The sequence below is a fragment of the Xyrauchen texanus genome, chromosome 3 (assembly GCF_025860055.1).
Source record: "Xyrauchen texanus isolate HMW12.3.18 chromosome 3, RBS_HiC_50CHRs, whole genome shotgun sequence".
In the NCBI taxonomy this organism is placed as follows: Eukaryota; Metazoa; Chordata; class Actinopteri; order Cypriniformes; family Catostomidae; genus Xyrauchen; species Xyrauchen texanus.
Genome location: NC_068278.1, coordinates 50397441 through 50419820, shown reverse-complemented (window position 1 = coordinate 50419820; position 22380 = coordinate 50397441). Strand labels below are relative to the sequence as shown.

Below are 22380 nucleotides of genomic sequence, written 5' to 3'. Positions count from 1 at the left end.
TATTACCAACAGTAACCTTGGAAACGGTGGTCCCAGCTCTTTTCAGGTCATTGACCAGCTCCTCCCGTGTAGTTCTGGGCTGATTTCTCACCTTTCTTAGGATCATTGAGACCCCACGAGGTGAGATCTTGCATGGAGCCCCAGTCCGAGGGAGATTGACAGTCATGTTTAGCTTCTTCCATTTTCTAATGATTACTCCAACAGTGGACCTTTTTTCACCAAGCTGCTTGGCAATTTCCCGTAGCCCTTTCCAGCCTTATGGAGGTGTACAATTTTGTCTCTAGTGTCTTTGGACAGCTCTTTGGTCTTGGCCATGTTAGTAGTTGGATTCTTACTGATTGTATGGGGTGGACAGGTGTCTTTATGCAGCTAACGACCTCAAACAGGTGCATCTAATTTAGGATAATAAATGGAGTGGAGGTGGACATTTTAAAGGCAGACTAACAGGTCTTTGAGGGTCAGAATTCTAGCTGATAGACAGGTGTTCAAATACTTATTTGCAGCTGTATCATACAAATAAATAGTTAAAAAATCATATATTGTGATTTCTGGATTTTTTTTTTTGATTATGTCTCTCAAAGTGGACATGCACCTACGATGACAATTTCAGACCCCTCCATGATTTCCAAGTGGTAGAACTTGCAAAATAGCAGGGTGTTCAAATACTTATTTTCCTCACTGTATATATATATTTGCAGTGTAAATAAAAACATTAATTCTGAAAATACAGAAGGCTAAAGCCACCTTATCACGTTTTAAATATTAATCTCCTATATCCCTGGTCATTTATATTTCAGAGAATGTCTTCATATATTATGAAGGAGACCATTGGCTGCCCTTACCTGATGGGGGCAGTCTCATCTCCTTTGTCCATCCAATCCTGTGGAGGGATGATGTACATGCACCAGAGGCCCCAGTTGTAGCCGTGAGCTGCATTAGCGTATTGCTGCACCTCAAAGGTGTTGTATTTGATATTATCTATCGCAGGAAGGATTATCCTTGTGTGATCTTCTTTCACTCTGGTGAGGATAGGTTCAGCCCTGAATAAGTGATAAAGAGATAAAGAGTTTAGCCATATTGAGCCTTTCTTACTGCCAGTACAAATAGAGTTATGCTAAATGCCATCATGGACAGGTTGCATGACATGTCCTAATCCTCACAAAAATGTAACAAAACTATGCAAGGTTCTCTAAAATGAGATACAAACCAGACTGCATTAAAAATGGGTTAATTTACAACAACAACAACAACAGTGTGCACCAATGTGTGAATTATTGACTGCCGAGAGCATGAAACCATTCAAAAGACATTTAGAAACCATTCAGAAAATTTAGGCATTTATTCAATTTATTTAGAAACAAATAATTAATGAGATATCATTCTAGATACTTTTTTTTCCTTCGATGAATAATTAAACATGTTGACAAGGTGTTGTTGCCGCATTTTTTCTTAAGCCGTTTTGAATTTGTGAAAGTACATAGCACTTTTCTCACTGTTGATAGTAATGTACAAATGCCTCTAATAAGCTGACACTGTAAATAACTACTTGCACATTTGATTCCTGCATCCTGCATCCAGCTTTTGTGTTTACTCTCATACCATGTGACAGTTTCCAAGAATAATCTCAGGTGGAAAATTGATTCTGTCATTTTTGGAAATAAGCTTTTATTCCATAATCAAACTTGTGTTGGTTTAAAAGGACCACAATCAAGTTTGACAGTGCAATCATCACATATTGACATTTTCAGGAGAAACAAACATGATACTAACAAGGAAACCAATAAAAACTTTTGCCTCCAATGTCCTTTTGTGGCCTAAATTTACTACCTCAAATACCATTTTTGTCTAATGTCTTCCCACCTTCTTTATTTTCTCTTTTTATTTCCACTTTTAACATCTTCATAGCACCCTTATCTCTTCTGTCCTTCCTTCTCCCCTACTTTTTAAGGTCATTTGCAAAAAGCACAATCACATTAACAAGATGAGTTTTAATGGGGCTGTAAGGGGAAAAAAATAGCATGCTGAGAGGCTTCTTAATGTAAGTATCCAATTAACAAGAAAAAGGTGTTTTAAAGGAGTTCTATATTTGTATTATCTAGCACACCAGAGGTCTTTATTGCAGGGGATGGGGATATTTCAGTGGAATTAGATTGTGGAGTATCTTGAGGCAATTGATCTATGTCTCTTAAATAAAAAGCAAGATCTTCTCCAGAAACCAAAAATATAAAAAAATTATTAAAACAACAGACCCAAATAACAACAGCTACTAATAGTGATAGCACTTTGGAAATCTGGCCTGGCAGAATGCCAAACCAGAAGATAGATTTTGTCTACTCCTATGAAGAATTGGGAATGACATAATTGTCCGCTCCCAAAACTGTCAAGGGCTTACATTTCCCCTTCTGTCACTCACTCAACGTTGTGTCGATGTAGTGACACTAGGGGTCTCACTTGAGAGCCACAGTTACCTCTTATCTTTGAGAAAAGGCCAATGAGAATTGGCGAACAAAATTTGTATGCCCCTCCCCAGGACATACGGGTATAAAAGGAGGGAAACGTGCATCTGTTCATCATGTTTTTTCTTCAGAGCTGAGCGGTTGTGTTTCAGCGAGCTGAATAAAACCCACTGCTGTTCCACTCACCTCTAAAGAGCATATGCTGATAGAAATACACTGAATTTCAGCTGCTTTTCTCTTCTTCTACACGGCAGTGCAGACTACATCCCTGAGCACTTCGACAGCCCTCTTAAAGAGTATATATTTCTCTAAAAGAGTAAACACATTGACGTTGAATGTGTTTTTAAAGACACATAGTTACTATGGATGCCTCCCATTTGGGCTGGGGTGCCGTGTCCAACAGGCATGCAGCTGCTGGCTCCTGGATGGGGCCCCGGCTGGGTTGGCACATCAACTGCCTAGAGTTGCTGGCTGTATTTCTTGCCATGCAGAGATTTCTGCCATTGATCCGCGACACTAGCATATATAAATTGCCAGGGCGGCATTCGCTCTCGGCACATGTCGCAACTCACCCGCCATCTCCTCATTTGGAGTCAGCAGCGGCTGAGGTGGCTGCACGCCACTCATATCCCGAGCAACCTAAACACCACAGCGGATGCGCTGTCATGTCAGGTAATGCTCAGCGGAGAGTGGAGACTCCACCCTCAGGTGGTCTATCTGATTTGGGCTCGGTTCGGCAGAGCACAGGTAGATCTGTTTGCCCCCTCTGGTACTCTCTGACAGAAGCCCCACTCAGCCCAGACGCGCTGGCACACAGCTGGCCCCGGGGGCTGTGCAAATACGCATTTTCACCAGTGAGCCTAATTGCACAAGTCCTGTGCAAGGTCAGGGAGGTCGAGGAATAAGTCATTCTTGTGGCCCCCCACTGGCCCACTTGGACTTGGCTCTCAGATCTCGCACTACTCGCGACAGCACCTCCATGGAAAATTCCCCTGAGGAAGGTCCTTCCTTCTCAGAAATGGCAGCTATCCCCCTCCACCTTGAAGGATTATGCAGCTGCCACAGCGGCTCACCACAATGCAGTGGACGGTAAGTCCTTAGGGAAGTATGACCTGATCATCAGGTTCCTTAGAGGTGCCTGGAGGCTGAACCCTCCTAGGCCATGCCTGTTCCCCTCATGGGATCTCTTAGGGGCATTAGGGGAGCCCTGTTAGAGCCGCTAGATTCAGTCGAACTAAAGGCCCTCTCCTTGAAGATGGCCCTACTAATCACACTCACTTCCATCAAGAGGGTTGGAGAACTGCAAGTGCACTCTGTCAGTGACACTTGCCTGGAGTTTGGTCGAGCAGACTCTCACGTCATCCTGAGACCCCGACCGGGCTACGTGCCCAAGGTTCCTAAAATCCCGTTCAGGGATCAGGAAGTGAACCTGCAAGTGCTTCCCCGGGAGGAGGCAGACCAAGCCTTAGCGTTGCTGTGTCTTGTGCATGCTTTGCGCACCTATTTGGATCGCACACAGAGATTTAGACTCTCTGAGCAGCTCTTTGTCTGCTTTGGTGGACAGCAGAAAAGGAACACTGTCTCCAAACAGAGGCTTTCCCACTGGATCGTGGACGCCATTGTGTTGGCCTACCAGAACCAGGCCGTGCCCGCCCCCTTGCGGGTTAGAGCATACTCTCCTCATGGGCACTGGCCAATGGCACCTCTCTAGCAGACATCTGCAGAGCGGCAGGCTGGGCAACACCCAATACCTTACTGAGCTCGCTGAAACACAACCACTCGGCTCCGAAGAAAAAAATCTTTCTGAACAGATGCATACTTCATTGTATGCATCCACTCTCATTGGCCTTTATAAGAGGTAACCGTGACTCTCGAGAGACCCCTTAGTGTCACTTCATCAAAACAACGTCTCGTTCCCTCCATCAGGGAACGGAGGTTACGATAGTAACCGAGACGATTTGCATATCTAAATAGTTTCAAAACAACTTAAAATACATTGTTTTATAGTTAAAAGGATGGTTATAAATCAAGTTTTAAATGGCATGGTTATGTTTGATTTTATTATGTTGTTTGCATATCTTCATGAGTTGAGCACTTCACTTTCACTTAAAAGAATATTACAAAGTTCTTTGTCTTATTTCTGATTTTCATATCCTTTTTCACTTCAAATAAATCTTTGTAATCCAGTGATTCATCTCAGAGCTGGTTGGTTGGGTTCAACTTGAGGCTGCTTTAAAAGTGAAAATCACTAAAGCACTCTATAAAAAGAAAAAAATTTCAAAAACAAATATTAGGGGAAAAAGGTCAATTATTTGATATTAGAAAACCAATGATGTGTTTGTAAAGTTCTATCCATACAAATAAATGCCCAAACTTCTGTGTAAGCCTGGTCCTGACTTAGTATGAGAAGGACAAGTGGGTTGGGGGGTGTACTGATATGCTAAACATGCAAGAGAAACCATCCCTCTGGCAAATCTACCTATTTATCTTCCCTTGGGCCGCTGGCATCATAGCCTGGACTAGTTACATGCTCTGGGCTATATAAACCAGGAGGTGTACAAGTTTCAACATATGCATATATATATATATATATATATATATATATATATATATATATATATATATATATATATATATGCTCCAGGAAAATTGTCCCTGTAATAAGTGCTCTGTAAGATGCTGGTTGGTGCTGTTTTGGCAGCACGAGGGGGACCTACACAATATTAGGCAGGTTGATTTAATGATGCGTCTGATCGGTGTATATAGGTACTGGTAAATGTACATTTATGCATTTGGCAGAGGCTTTTATCCAAAGTGACACACTTTGTCACACTTTTGATAAAAGCATCTGCCAAATGCATAAATGTAAATTTACCAGTACTTACTGTATATACACCGATCAGACGCAGCATTAAAACTACCTGCCTAATATTGTGTAGGTCCCCCTCGTGCCACCAAAACAGCACCAACCAGCATCTCAGAATAGCATTCTGAGAGGCTATTCCTCTCACCACAATTGTAAAGAATGGTTATATGAGTTACTGGAGACTTTCTGGAGAACCAGTCAAGCCATTCTCAATTGACCTCTCTCATCAACAAGGCATTTCCATCTGCAGAACTGCCGCTCACTGAATGTTTTTTTGTTTTTGGCACCATCTGGAGTAAATACTAGAGACTGTTGTGTGTGAAAATCCCAGGAGATCAGCAGTTACAGAAATACTCTAACCAGCCCATCTGTCACCAAAAATCATGCCATGGTCCAAATCACTGAAATCAAATTGTTTTCCCATTCTAATGGTTGATGTGAATATTAAGTAAAGCTCCTGACCTGTATATGCATGATTTTATGCACTGCACTTCTGCCACACAATTGGCTGATTAGATAATTGCATGGAGGATTTTTTTGGTGCCAAACGGGCAGGTTTGAATATTTCTGTACCTTCTGATCACCTGGAATTTTCACGCACAACAGTCTCTAAAGTTTACTCAGAATCATTAGGAACAACTGTACACCTACTTATTCATGCAATTACCTAATCAGCCAATCATGTGGCAGCAGTGCAATACAAAAAAAAAAAAAAAAAAAAAAAATCATGCAGATATGGGTCAAGAGCTTCAGTTAATTTTCACATCAACAATCAGAATGGGGAAAAAAATTTGATCTCAGTGACCGTGGCCATGATTGTTGGTGCCAGACAAGCAGTATATATATATATATATATATTATGGCTGTCAATTTAATGCGTTAATTCAGTGCAATTCATTTTCCAAAAAATAAAGCGTTAAAAAAATGTATGCATTTAATCGCACTTCCCCAGACCATAATAAGGAAGAGTCCTGAGAAATGCAAGCTTGTAGTACCACCTGTTTACTCCAGAGGGCAGTAAGTGAAACTTCAGCTTTATGAGCAATGCACATTTTATACAGTGAAGAAAACAATCTTCAGCAGACACACAACACAAACATAACGTTCTTGTGTTCAGAACACTTGAAGGAGCGCAAATGCGGACTAAGTGATCTCAAAATGTGTTTAAAGATTGAGTATTAAACTATATTTAACTTGACACAGTGACCTAAACATTTTACGCTGTAAAGTGTATTGAAATATGTAAACGATTTGATATTTTTATTAATCTGTTTATTTATTTTCCTTTTTGTTGTTGTTTGTTTTAATATACCTCTTGTCTCTTGATGTAAAAGTTTTGTAAGCATTTATAAAAAAAAATTGGGGGTACATTTACGGGTCCTTAAACAAGCCCTCATAATAAATCTCCAACTGCTTGACAAATTCACTTGTGAAATGAAATTCTGTGAACTGTATGCCAATGATTGGCTTATGTTCAATAATATGTAGTAAACAATACATTGTATTCTAAAGCCACTTTTTGTATTTGTGACACCCTCACAGGAAGGAGGACAAGAAACGGAGGATACAACGTAAGGTAAGGAATTTTTATTCGTCTGTCTGACAACCACTTTATATATACACACACACACACACAAGCGCACTCAGTTGGCTTGCTCTGTTCCCCTCTGTCTCTGCTCTCCGGCTGTTGGCCTTTTAACCGCTCTCCTCACTCTACTGAAATTAGAGACAGGTGTTAGTCATAATTTGGCCCAGGTGTGAGCGCCCTTACCGCTTCTCTCTCCCGGACGGGCGCTTGACCACGCCCCCGCTGCCACAGTATTGTCTTATCAATGATTAACTCTTCTGCTACAAGAATGTAATGCATTTTAATTATCTGAATATTTTTTATTATATATATATATTTTTTTTTATATTTAAAGATAAATATGTATAATTATATATTGATATAAATATGTATAATCATTATATATTGAATTATTGTTATATAATGGGCTTTCTCAGCAAATATTTGTATATGCGATGTAATTCATTTTATTAAAATTTGTATTAAAATATATATATGTATATATATATACACACACACTGTATAGTGAAATAAAGAAATTATTTAGCTATGTAAAAAATTACTGAAAACTAAATAAATTATTTGAAACCCTACAAGTAGCTATGCAATATATATGCTATTGTTGAAACGTATGTAACTACAAAACAAATTCACAAAGAGTGATTATTAATATGACTGAACAAATAAACAGCATCCTTTTTATTAAATAAATAAAAAAATAATACTATGTATTCTGATTTTTTATGAGCACTTCCTTGATTTTAATATCCAATGTTATTGCTAAATTCTCATATTTTATACCCACAGACTCAAATCAAGCATATATACCTGTCAAACTAGGGACGTGAAAGAAAATGTTTTGGCCAACACTCTAATTACTTCAGCTGATCACAAACAAAGTGATGAAAATAAGTTTAAGGTTTCAGAGAACCATGACTCACACTACAAGATCTACATAAAGCTCAAAACAAAACAGACTGTATAGAGTGCCACGGAAGGCTGTGTGGAAGAAGCAGAAAAAAAGAACAACATACAGAAAATAGACAGTCAAACACAGTCTCTCAATCCACCAGGTTTCATGCTACATTCCCTCACATGAGCTCAATGTCCAGTTTTTAAAACCTTATACTAGCGCAGCTGCCAGTAATTGGTAGCGGTAATTACAAAGGAACTCTCATTGGTACACAACAACATGGTGTGCAGAAGGGCAACAGTGATGAGATACTTCATTACAAACAGGATGCGGCCTCATAGGATTCACTCATATCTCTCCAGCATTTGAACAGGCGAAAATAACAGACATGTAAAAACTAATTATAAATAGGAGTTGTTTCTGTATCTATTACAAAGAAAAGAGTCCTTGAAGGAATCTTTCATTTTATCACTGTAGATTGCCAAGTGCAGTTTTGTTAGTAATACACTACTTGATGTTCCAATTGCTGGATGCCCTAACATTTCTGGTGGCACAACTGAGCATAGCTTTTGAAGATCTGATCACAAATATGTATGACAGGCAAAAGACTACTGGAGGGAAAAGCATTTGCATTTTAATTGCAACAGTGCTTAATGCATTTTAAACAAGATGAATCATTATCAATGCATGACTCAAACTCCTATTGAATACCCAGGTTTTCTGACATGGTTTTAAAAACATTGTTTATAACCATGTGGGCAGAGACAAATCAAATAGAATAGTAAATATACTTACAGCAACATTAACTTCTCCATTTGGCCAATGCTCGACTACAGTCTGTCACATGTATTCCAGTTCCCCTTCTGTCGCTCTCTCCACGTTGTGTCAGAGAAGCGACACTAGGGGTCTCTCTTGAGTGCCGATATTCACCTCTGGACTATGAAAAAAGGCCAATGAGAGTTAGCAACCAGTATTTGCATGTCCCGCCCCCGGACATACGGGTATTTAAGCGGCGCAAATACGGGAGTTCATTCAGAAAATTTCTTCGGAGCCGATGGTCGTGTCTGCAACTGCTGCATGTACACACCGAGTTCCTGTTATCCCTCTGCTGCATGCTGTTGGATTCTACGGCGCACAACAGCGGCTTTCTCCTGTTTGCACGGCTGTGCATTCCTGCCCCTGGGCGCATCGACAGTACAGATTTAAAAACTCTCACGAGTTTTTTCCCTAAAAGAGTGATTTTATTTAAAAGAGTAATTTCCTCTAAAAGAGCAAAACACAGCGGCGTTGAATGTCCTTTTAAGGACGCGTCTTTATAAAGATGCCCTTCCGCCCCTGTGTTGTTTCTGGATGCGGTAGAGTGCTCTCCGCTTCCGGCGGCCACAGGCGCTGTCTCGTGTGTCTGGGTAGCGATCACACCAAGGCTGCGTTTGTGGATGGTTCATGTTCTCACTGCGAGAACATGACCATGACAACGTTGCGGTCGCGGCTTGCTTACAACCGTGAGCAAGCCACTCCAGCCGCCCCCGTGTCGCTCCTTCTTCCCACGGGATTGAGGACGATGCGGCTGGCGATGGAGGCGATTTGGGGATGGCAGTGGGTGCAGCTCCGCCGGGTACGCCCCCTCGGACCACCTGCACCCCGACACGCTCGTTGATTCCCGTCCGTGCTCGAGGCAGTGGTGACTCGCCTCACAGCCAGTCTGCCGACCCTCTTGCGATGGAAGCAGATGAGCTCGCCGCGGCATCGGAGGGCAGGTTATCTGATGCTGAGGACTCCCCTGGGCTGCCGCTTTTGGGCCTGCACGCCCAGGCTGAGGCTGACGCACAGATGACCGACATGCTTTCCCGGGCAGCCGACAGCGTGGGCTTGGATTGGAACCCTCCATCCTCCCCACAACCATCATGGCTGGACGACTGGTTCCTGGGGTCTGGGAGCCGCTCACAGCCTCACCCCCCCCCCGGTCCCGTTTTTCCCGGAAGTGCATGACGAGCTGACATCTTCGTGGAGAGCACCCCTCTCCACTCGTCACATCGCCACAGGCTCGTCCGCCCTTGCCACCCTCGACGGCGGAGCGCGCCATGGGTACGAGGCGATTCCCCAGGTGGATAGGGCGGTTGCGATCCATCTATACCCCTACCACCTGGCGAGGTCGCCCCGTACTCCCAATTCGACACAGGGGGCCACTGCTGGAGCGCCTAACCTGCCAAAATGGAATGGTGGATGGTGGTCGTAATGATGGCCGTGCACAGAGTATGTCACCCAGGGAATGAGAAAACTATTCTTTTGTTGAATTTTTGGGTACCGCAGCTACTTGAGAGTGCAGCGAAATTAAATGAGAATGAAACAAAAGATTCTTCTCCTGGCCCTCCACCGGGGAACAGCAGGTCTCCTCGTCCCTGTGTTGCCCGTCTCAGGAGTGCTTTGAGGTATTCTTCTTAGCATCCGGCCGTGAGACAGGGGGCATCTACTTCTTGCAGGGGCGGAGCTAGTGCAGTCTCCGCAGGAGAACACCCTTGGCGACGAGCAGACGGGGTGCGGGATCTTGAGCCATGCCAGTGCAGGATGTGTTGAATGGCCTCCGTCTACTGCTTCAACGGTGTCGCCGAATAGGCCAGCCTGGGAAACGGGGGCATCGCCGAGTAGCCCTTGGCCGCCCCACCATCGAGGGTAGTGAGGGCGGGGGAGCTGAAAGATCGAGACTAGGCAGTAAAAGGTGCCTCCCACGACATTGTCAGCTCCCTGTGCACTTCCCAGAAGAAAGGAACTGGGGCGTGGCGTTGCGTGGCTGTGAGTGGTGCCACGGGAACCAATCATCGAGCCGCGAGGGTTCAGGGGAGAGCGGAGGGTTCCACTCTAGCCCGACGCTCGTGGCCGCCCGGGAAAGCATGCCCATCATTTTGGCATCAGCCTGAGACTGGGCAACCGTACCCGAGGGGGGGGCAGCCCAGCCGACGCTTCCTTATCCATCTGGACAAGCCCGCTCTCCGATGCTGCGCTTGAAAGCTCATCACGTGCCCGCCAGCACGCCAGCTCCTTTATACCTGTATGTTCGGGGGAGTGGCATGCAAAATACCATTCGCCAATTCCCATTGGCCTTTTATCAAAGATCACAAGTGTCTCTGGATCCCAAGAGTGACCCCTAGTGTCACTTAATCGACACAACATCGAGTGAGTGATAGATAGGGAATTACTTTTTTCAAATAGCAATGGTGCTGTTTTTTTTACATCAGCAATGTCCTGACTATACTTTGTGATCAGTTGAATGTCACTTTGGTGAATTAAAGTACCAATTTCCTTTCCGAAACAGCAAAATCTGTACATTATTACATATAACTTTTGGCCACCAGTGTATTTGCTGTCAGAACAAACTGGAGTCGACAACTACTAGTCTGTTGCATAATTGATATTGTGGGTTATTCTTTGCTTTCCATCATTAATGTTAAAGCTGTCAACCTACCTCCAATTATTAAAAATGACATGAAATAATCTATTATGTGGATGGAGAGCAAGCTGCGGGAGCTTGCGATGTAATTTATAATAAAAATAAAATACATAAGATGCAATATGAATTTACAATGGTTACAGGGATTACCTGGGTTTGTTTGCCTGCTTATACAGACATTATTCAATCCTCTCCTCTCTACTCTTATATGGACAGGACAATTTGAGAGGCAAACCTGCTTGTATATACAGTATGGGTGTTAATCCCAATGACTGTGTGAATATAACCCTATATATAGTCTTAAGTTAAAACAACAGTCGCAGACAATTTGCTGAGTAAACAGATCCCTCACAGTGCTTGACTTGACGTGTCATCTTATGGAGGTTAGTTCTGCTATCTTCCCTGTCTTATCACCCTTTATAGATAGCTCGGACAGGAACCCAGTCCTTAGAGATTACCCCTCCATTCTCCACAACTTATTAAACTTCTGTGTGACATATCTAGAATTAGGTAACTTTCTCACATGTCCCCCTATCAGAAAATGGAATCTTGCCTCATTCCCCATGAAAACCCCATGAACTGCTAGTGTCTGCTCAGTGCACCCAGAATACGGGTAGCTTTTCTAGGCTAAAGCAAAATGTTCCCTGAAGCTTTTTTTGTGCAGTAGTATGGAGGATTACATTTTTTACATGCTGTTTTTAAGCACATTATGGATATGTTGAGCGGCTTAGAAGCTGGGAAAGATTTATCGTCTTTGGACGTTGCAGACTGTCATGGTGAAGCTATGTCAGCCTCATCCTGTTAAATGTTTGACTTTTTTTTATAATGCTTACAAAATGTTTGTGAGAGCAAACCATCAAACAGACATACACACACTGTCTGGCTGCTCACTTTGCAATACCAGTCTAAAAATACATCTGCCCTCTTAAGATAGTAAACAGCAATTAGACTTGCATGTGCAAAACGTGCATCGCTATGCTAAGGTGTAGTGTGGAAATGCCAGGGTGTTCTGGGATGTTGCTAGGGCATTGCAAAGTGGCTGTCATGGGTGGTTGCTACAAGCCCAAGTTAAAAGAGCCCACCCAAAGTCTCTATTATAATCTGGTCCCTAGATATGGCTTGGGTCACTCCAATGTAAGTCAACAGGATTTTTGCACCCAGTACTGCTTAGAAAAGCAATAGCATACCTCTCCTCAAAAAGTCTAATACAATTTGAGGTGTCAACAATGTCCATAAAACAAAAGTTTCTGGATGAGTTATACACCCAAGTTTAATATCTACTAGGCTAATGGCCAGCAATAAAACTATTGATGCTTGCCTTACCATACATCATTAATTACAATTGAAGACTGACACTTTCAATGTTACCCCATACAATAATTTAACAACAAACACATTGATAAATAATTCACCAAATATAATTAATTTGCAATTATTATAATAAATTTTTCAACAATACAATTAATCAGTTTAAGGGTTTGTTCACCTAAAAATTAAAATTATCTCATAATTTACTCACCTTCATGCCATCACAGAAGTGTATGACTTACTTTCTTCTGCAGAACACAAATTAAGATTTTTAGAAGAATATCTCAGCTCTTTAGGTCCATACAATGCAAATTAATGGTGATCTGGCCTTTGAAGCTCCAAAAAGCAGATAGAGTAAGCACAAACCTAATCCATATGACTCCAGAGGTTTAATTATTTGTGTTCAGCAGAAGAAAGATAGTCATACACATCTGGGATGGCATGAGGGTGAGTAAATGACTAAATCATTTTCATTTTTGGGTGAACTAACCCTTTAACTTTAGTGCTGAGGTATATTCTAATTACATCTCACTAGATACAGATTATGTCTGGTTTCTAAATAAATAGATTAAATGTGGATAAACACCCCCGCGACCCTGTACACAGGATAAGCGGTTGACGATGGATGGATGGATGGTGGATAAACACAACTTTGTTTTTTTAGTATAATCTAAAACAGGCCACAGCCACAATCAGGAAAAATAAAATAAAAAATACTAATAATTAGAGACAAATTAGAGGTGCACTAGACAAGGGCTAAATTAAGAATGAAGATGGTGTGATGATAAATTTAGGCTTTCAAATTCAGCAGAACATAATTTACCTCAGGGTATATCGTATCTGTCGAACTCCTATCTCAAACACAGAAAGAGAGAGGGTGGTCAGGTCCCAGTGGAAGTCATTCCAGGGAAACACTAACACACATTTTAAGTGCTCTACTCGAGGCAAAGTGGCAGTGCTAAGCTTTCCATACCAGGTTTAGAACTGCCAGTGTGCCCATTAATATTGTGGAGTACTTATTCTCTGAGCTGCCAACAACCCTTCAGCTTCAAAATTAACAAATACATTTGGTGAACACAAATATACACTTGCGGCCAAAAGTTTGGAATAATGTACAGATTTTGCCCTTATGTAAATAAATTGGTACTTTTATACACCAAAGTGGGATACAACTGATCAAAATGTATACTCAGGACATTAACAGCTACTTCAAAGAGTTCTCATAAAAAAAATCCACATGCAGCATTGACAGTTTTGCAGATCCTTGGCATTCCAGCTGTCAGTTTGTCCAGATACTCAGGTAACATTTCACCCCACACTTCCTGCAGCATTTGCCATAGATGTGGCTGTCTTGTCAGGCAATTCTCATGCACCTTACAGTCTAGCTGATCCCACAAAAGCTCAATGGGGTTAAGATCCATAACACTCTTTTCCAGTTATCTGTTCTCCAATGTCTGTTTCTTTTCCCACTCTAACCTTTTCTTTCTGATTTTCTGTTTCAAAAGTGGCTTTTTCTTTGCAATTCTTTCCCTAAGGCCTACACCCCTGAGTCTTCTCTTTACTGTTGTACATGAAACTGGTGTTGAGCAGGTAGAATTAAATGACGCTGTCAGCTGAGGACATGTGTGGTGTCTATTTCTCAAACTAGAGACTATGATGAACTTATCCTCTTGTTTAGTTGTACACCTGGCCTTCAACGTCTCTTTCTGTCCTTATTATAGCCAGTTGTCCTTTGTCTTTGAAGACTGTAGGTGTACACCTTTATATGAAATATGAAATTTATTGGCAATTTCAAGCACTGAATTGCCTTCATTCCTTAAAACAATGATTGACTGATGAGTTTCTAGAGAAAGCTGTTTCTTTTTGCCATTTTTGACCTAATATTGACCTTAAGACATGCCAGTCAATTGCATAATGTGGCAACTCAAAAACAAACACAAATACAATGGTAAGCTTCATTTAACGAACCAACTAGCTTTCAACAGTGTTTGATATAATGGCAAGTGATTTTCTAGAACCAAATTAACAGTTTAGCATGATTACTCAAGGATAAGGTGTTGGAGTGATGGCTGTTGGAAATGGGGCCTGATCGATCCCTACAGTCACCACCATTGTGTCTTTGACCAAGGCACTTAACTCCAGGTTGCTCCGGGGGGATTGTCCCTGTAATAAGTGCACTGTAAGTCGCATTGGATAAAAACGTCTGCCAAATGCATAAATGTAATGTAAATGTAAATGTAGTTTTGATAAAAAATGACTTTTTTCAAATAGTGATGGTGCTGTTTTTACATCAATATTGTCCTGACCATACTTTGTGATCAGTTGAATGTAGACCCCGAAGCCGCCGCCAGGCGCCGCCATTTGCGCCATTTAGAATTTCAGCCGCCGCCAGCCAATAATTTCGTAAGCCAAATTGAGCCGCCATCTGATAAAGTTTGGCTGAGCCGGCTAGAATTATTTGCATCAAATAATAATTCTATCACATAGAGACATACACACACGGAATATATAAACAATACACAAGATCTATTTTCCCACTGGATTCATAACAGCACAGTCTTGTGCTCGTTGCTACGATACACAGACTCACAGTGAATTGACGACCAATTAAAATTGCTCGTTTTCCGTACAGAAGAAGCGATGCATTTTTTTCTCGCACTGAGGTGAAATGGCGGAAAGAAGCAAGCAAGGTAATTTTGATCTCACTTCTCACATACTTTCCTAATTCCTACTTACTTTTTTCTTAACTTAGGCCTACCCAGACTTTTGTTAAATCTTCAGGGCACGGTTGCACAAACACCTGAATCAAAGATTGATGTTATGAACCAAATATTCTGGAACGGAGAGATGTATAGCACTGAACGTGATATTACTGCAGTAACAAACCACCGTTTCCACATTGCTAATTCACGACGCATGCTTCAGTGTACATTGAAGTGAAATGTGCAAAACTTTGTCCAAAATAATAGGCTACTGATAACGGTGTGTGTTTATATTAAGGCGAGACACGGCAGGCAAAAACATAGTTTTTTTTTTACTGGTCAATTTTGAGATTTTTGGATATTTGTCTTCAATAACATGTCTTCTTTCAGACTTGTGGTGAAAAAAGTCAGAAATACACATTTAGGTCTTTATTTTACTACACTTCGTCTGTTTGCGTCTGTAGATTTCTCATAAAATTCAACAAAAGTTTGCATTCTTAATCAAGGTGTAATATGATAAGCTTCATCCATGATAATGCCAAGTTATTGTATACAACTTAGCCTACATACATTTAGCCTAAACACAACACATTGTAGGCTATTTGAAAATGTTTAGTAGCATACAGACTACAAAATAAATATGTACATACGTTGTGAAAATAAAATCTGGTGTTTTCTTTATTACATTGTATTGCATTTTGTAGAAATATAGTGTAAGCCATGCATTGCTTGGAAATATTGAGATCTAGTAAATCAGTATAACATAGACAGTGGTGGACGAAGTACACATACCATGTACTTGAGTTAAAGTAAAGATACTCAAGGTAAAATATTACTTAAGTAAATTAGACGTGCTGCCTTTAAAAATTCACTTGAGTAAAAGTACAAAAGTATTTGCCTTCAAATGTACTTAAGTATCCAAGTACTATGATTTTTTATGGCCATAATGTCCTATTATAATTTGTCACAAGACTCTTGCTTAACTCAGTCTACATGAAGACTAATGTCACTATTGGCACACCAATCTATTAATTATATGACATTAATTAGTCAGATGTGTGTATGTATATGTATATATATATATATATATATTTGAATTGAATACATTTTTTGTGTGTTTAATTTTGGAGGGAAGGTGACTGTTCCCAGAAGGTATAATACATTTACAGTATTTACTGTATATATTTTTCTCGAGCGTCTATGGTCATAATTATTAACATCCTAATGTTATGATACATTCACATAAACCTGCACAATGCCATTAAATATAAATATATATATACACACACACACACACACACACACACACACATACATAGAATATATATATATATTCTATGTTATGGGAGCAGCCAATTTCCCTCCAAAATTAAACACAAAAACGTATTAATGCAGTGTTTCTGCTACTCTCCAGAAAAACAATGCTATTATATGAGTCATTTTAGTGTCAACATAATAAGCAATGTACATTATGCGTCAATATTTACAGATAATTGCTGCAATAATAGCTGCTGCTCTCTGCCCCGCTTAAAATCATTGGCAACGCAATTTGTTTGGAACTATTGAGAGCTACACGAATCACGTGACCGCGCGGCGGCGAGATCACTGTCGCAACCGTCTATGTTCGCAACTCTCATATTTAACGGCTCTGGGGTGCGTTTCCCATACAACAACGTAACTTGCTGCTCCACTACCGTAGTACGATGCACTGTTGAAGAAATCAACTTGCTAGTCACGACTGTTTCCCAAAACCGTATTGTCGCAAATTGGTTGTTCAACCACGTTGGTTAATGATGTCACACATGTGGTGGATTAAAAACTACTTTTAATGAATCTGTTCGAATTAATGATCGAATTAATGCTAGATGTTTTGCTATAAATTACAGACATGTCATCTGAGGACTCTCTCATATTTTTCTCAGTTATTTGCTTTATTTCCAGATTCAATCATAGGCTCGTTCTTACGCACTAGAGCACGTTCACACATGCGCACTCTTCAAAAACGGTGCTTTAAATCTATTGACAAACTAAAAGACATAAAGGACATTTGTATGTCTTCTAAATAAAAGATACTGATTGTACTGAATGTCATCTTGCTTATTTGGCTCAAGATAATAATTTATTAAGCCCACATGTTATAATAACAAGAAACTCTGCTTCTAACCACAGGTCGAGAGCTGTCGTTCCAACCACACAACTCTGCGATGCTGTTTGCGAATGTTTGTTGGAACGATGGTTTCGGGAAACACCGACTCGTTGAACTATGATGATAACGACGGAACTTGCTACCATAGTTGGCTAACGATGCTTTTGGGAAACGCACCCTGGTTCAGCGCTTAGTAGATGCCGCCAAGGCAAGTTCAAAACAAAGCTGGCGCTGTACTGTGATTGGTGGCTCGTTTGACCAGTTACATTTTTATCCACTCATAAATAAAAAGGAACGACTGATTTTGAAAATGTAGTAGAGTAAAAAGTAAGATATTTGACTTTGAAATGTAGTGGAGTTAAAGTAAAAGTCTCCCCAAATTTAAATACTTCAGTAAAGTACAGATACACAAAAAAGCTACTTAAGTACAGTAACGAATTACATTTACTTCGTTACTGTCCACCACTGAACATAGACATCTGTAGACATGAAGTGGCAGCTTCAGCCATTTGCAGCTATGAAAAGTTTGGCGGCTGCAGCAGCCATTTAGGTTTTGGCTGAGCCGGCTAGCCAGCCAATAACTTCATCAGCCAGCCATTATTCTCAAAACAAATGGCTTCGGGCTCTAGTTGAATGCCACTTTGGTGACGTAATTTACAATTTCCTTCTGAAACAGCAAAATCTGTACATTATTCCTTATAACTTCTGGCCGCCAGTGCATATAAAACAGAGAGTTCTGCTTCTAAATAATGCTGGAATAAACAACAACTGAAGCCACTGAAAACCAATGTTGAGCCAATGTTGTTGCCATGTTGGGCTGTCGGGATGCTTAAACAAACAGTTGGGTATCACAGGTTCTTAAATGGAGTCCTGGGGAGTGAACTTCACACTGTGAGCTTTTATCTCATTTTGCAACTACTAAAGGTTGTAGCAACTTCCATTTGACTGAGTTCAGAAAAGCTTATCCCTCACACTTCATTACCTCTAATAACTTCAAATTTTCCAGATGGAGTTCTTCATCATGTTCCAGTAGATTAGTGTGGTAAAAGGTGAATCAACAATTATGTAAGGCAGTTCAAGAAAGTCACTGCACTACAAAACTGCACAGGTCTCTAGTTCAGTGCTTACTGGCTCGATTGCATTATTATGACAAATCTTCCAAAAGGGCACAAACATACAGTAAAGTACTTAATACACATTTTAACAATATCTCACACTTGCATTTCTTAATTTGTCACATACAGATGATATACATGTGTGACAGCGGGGGCGTGGTCAAGCGCCTGTCCGGGAGAGAAAAGCGGTAAGGGCGCTTACACCTGAGCTAAATTATGTCTAACACCTGTCTCTAATTTCAGTGAGCACTGGGAGAGCTGCATAAAAGGGCAGCCAGAGGGCCTCCATGGAGAAGGAGATGACAAGCTAACCCAGTGCGCTTGTGTTATATTGTGTAATATTGTAAAGTATTGAAAAGACAACGGGCATTAAAGGCTTACCTTGCAGTGAAGACTTGTTTCCTGTCCTACTTCCTGTGAGGGGTTTTACACTGGTGCCGAAACCCGGGAAATTTAAAGGAAATAACATTCCAAGCATGGAAAGTGGTCGCCCCATAGAGTCCTCCCAGCTGGCAGAAGTCCTCCAGTCCCTTGCGATGCTGCATCAAGGCCACCAGCAATCCCTGCTTGAGCTCCGGCAGGACCAAGATCGCCGGTTTTTCGAAATCATTCAAAATTTTCGAAGGCCCATGCTACAGAAGATGGGGGCAGCAGATGATCCTGAGGCCTTCCTCGATTTGTTCGAGCGCTCAGCAGAAATCTGGGGCTGGCCCCGCGAACTGTGGGCAGCCCGCCTAATTCCCCTCCTGTCCAGTGAAGCTGAACTTGCGGCACAGCAGCTGCCGGCGACGAACCTCGGTTGCCTACACCGATCTGAAGAGGTCTATTCTGCAACGGGCGATCGGACATTTCTAATTTCATGCCCCGGAAGAGCTGGCGATTCTCTTCCGGGGCATGAAATTAGAAATGTCCGATCGGCCGTTCGCGTTCGCTCAACGGCTCCGGGACGAGTTTTAAAGATATTTTAGAGGGTATTTGCGTGGATGGGTCCTGCATAAAGAGGTGTGTGGTGTGCGATGCTCTGACAGGGGAGGCGGAGCCAGGGCCATCCTCGGCTGCTCTGAATGACGAGGGAAGGGGCGAGGTGGCCACCCCTCCTCTCAGGGAATTCCCTGAAGGGGACTTCCCTCGGGACAAAACCCTTAAACATTCTCTTGACCAAGTGAGAGTAATTGATGGTCAAAAGCTTCGGCCGGGCATCGCTATTTCATACCCATATTTTGCCATGATTAAAGATCGGCTATATAGAGTGACGCAGGACGCTCAAACAAAAGAGGAAGTGACCCAATTGTTGATTCCACGGAACCGCCGGGAAATGATTTTCCAGGCGGCTCTCTATAATCCTATGGCCGGTCACCTAGGGGAACGAAAAACACTTCTCCGTCTAATAGCCCGTTTCTATTGGCCGGGCATTGGCGGTGACGTAAGCAGGTGATGTGCGGCGTGCCGTGAATGTCAGCTGGTAAACCCTCTGGCCACCCCAAAAGCGCCATTGCACCCTCTACCATTGATCGAGGTCCCCTTTGAAAGAATTGGGATGGACCTCGTTGGGCCATTAGAACGGACAGCACGCGGGCATCGCTTCGTGTTAGTCCTAGTGGATTACGCGACGCGATATCCGGAAGCAGTGCCTCTGAGCAACATCTCCGCACGTAGTGTTGCAGGGGCACTCTTCAAGATAATCTCCCGGGTGGGGATTCCGTTATATTGTGTAATATTGTAAAGTATTGAAAAGACAATGGGCATTAAAGGCTTACCTTGCAGTGAAGACTTGTTTCCTGTCCTACTTTCCTGTCCTACTTGTGAGGGGTTTTACAACATGCCAATATAAACTTATTTGAAATGTTCTATTAGATCACTTCCATTTGGTTTCTAAGACACATTCTATGAAAATATGTTTTACTTACCAGACATTTACAGCTGGACAGCCATTTTGGAAACAATCGGTTTAATGGTTTTGGCAGAGTTTAGTTAATATATGTTTAAAAAAGTATTTACAAAATAATTTAAAGCCACTTTTGATGGTGTAGTCTAATGGTTAAAAATGTGGTCTGATAATTATTAGATTGTAGGTTCAAAACCTGCAAGGCGTGGTCTTTGATGTATTAACTTTGTGCCCTTGAGCAATACATTCAACCCCAAGTTGTTCCTTGCTAAATACACATTTTAAAATCTGAATTTCTTGAGATTTATAGTTCAAAGACTGAACCGATTTAAACATTTTATGTGAAACCATCGATTATGTTCAAGCAATCGAATGGTGATTCAGATCGTGGATGTTACGAAACACAAACTTCCTCCCAATTTTACATTTTGACAGAGGAGAGTAGGTTATTATCCAAAATCTCCATGTATTTTGCAGCATTCATTATCCCATCAGTCTTTACAAGATTTCAGGTCCGTGCTGCTGAAAAGCACCCCCATAACATGATAATACCACCATATTTTCATTGTAGGGATGGTATTATGGGGCTGATGTGCAGTGTTTGCGTTGCGCCACACATACCGTTTATTGTTTTAAGCCAAAAATGTCTCATCAGACCACAAGATCTTGAGCCACATTTTTGCAGTATCTTCCAAGTGATGTATGGCAAAGTCTTTACTCAGCAAAGGCTCCTTTCATACAGCCAGTTTTTGTGCAATAGTGTTAAGCCATGGCCACTGACTTCTGAAGCTCAGTCAGAGTGATGGTTGGCCATGGGGGAGGGGGGTGTTGTATGGCAGAGTGTCCATAGTTCCATATTTCTTCTTGTTCTGTATGATGGACTGCACTGGGCACCAAGGTATGTTTGCTGCCTTTAAAATGCAGCCTTGTATCCTTCCCCAGATGAGATCTTCTCCACAATTATATCCCTCACTTGTTTTGAAAGCTCTTTTGTATTCATTTTTGTTTGCTCATAGGAAAATCCAACTATACTGTTTAATCTTTTGGAGAGGAGAGGTATTTATGCTCATGAAGTAATTGAAAGCATTGGACATTGCAACACATTGGATTGTGTTTATAAGACAATATCTTGCACCAGGGCAAGTTTAACCTAATAATTATGAAGGGTATGAATACCTTTTTTACTCTCAATTTGTTTTGTTTGAAAAACATTTACTTAGAGATACTTTGACATTTTTTGTATTTGTCATGATATACAATACTGTGTTCAACCTGGGGGTAAAAAAATAATTATTTAATGTAATCAAAATTTTTATCTGACACAAAAAATTGGAAAACGGCAATGTGGGCTGAGTACTTTTTCAAGGCAATATGCATATATAAAATAGCTAGTGTGTGGTGAGCAATCTGGTGCACAATGGCTGCCATCGCATCATCCAGATGGATGCTGCACACGGGTGGTGGTTGAGGAGAGTCCCCCTATACTATGTAAAGCACTTTGAGTGCCTAGAAAAGCGCTACATAAATGTAAGGAAATATATATATATATATATATACAATACATAAAATAATATATAGTGTAAGTGTCTGCCAAATACATAAATGTACAGTAAATAGAAATGAGCATGCTCTCCATAGGATGACTGGAAAACTTCTGGTTAAAATTGCATCATATACAATATGTCACAAATTACAGTAAATGTCTTCGAAAGTGAGAGTCTAAATAGTATTCTACATGTCCCAAATTAGGATTGGGTCTGTGATGCTAATAAAAATTTTTATTTAAATTAAATGTAAGGTGTATGCTCATGTCACAGTGTCTGACCTGATCACTGATTGTCTAATTTTCTTTTATTGATTGGCAGATGGGTTGGAGAGTTTTTTCTAATAAACTACTCTTTGTAATGCAGTGCATGTAATATATAATCTAATGGAAATTACTCATGTACATGAAGTACATAGATCTATCACCAGTAA

The 22380-nt window shown here is 41.1% G+C and overlaps 1 protein-coding gene across 1 annotated transcript in view; it reads right to left on the bottom strand.

Moving 5' to 3' along the window:
- LOC127627899 (polypeptide N-acetylgalactosaminyltransferase 9-like) overlaps nucleotides 1-22380 on the bottom strand; it is a 165415-nt gene that overhangs the window by 57531 nt on the left and 85504 nt on the right. Inside the window, exon 5 of the mRNA XM_052104509.1 lies at nucleotides 843-1040. Coding sequence (XP_051960469.1) covers nucleotides 843-1040 — 198 coding nt within the window. The remainder of the gene's footprint in view (nucleotides 1-842; nucleotides 1041-22380) is intronic.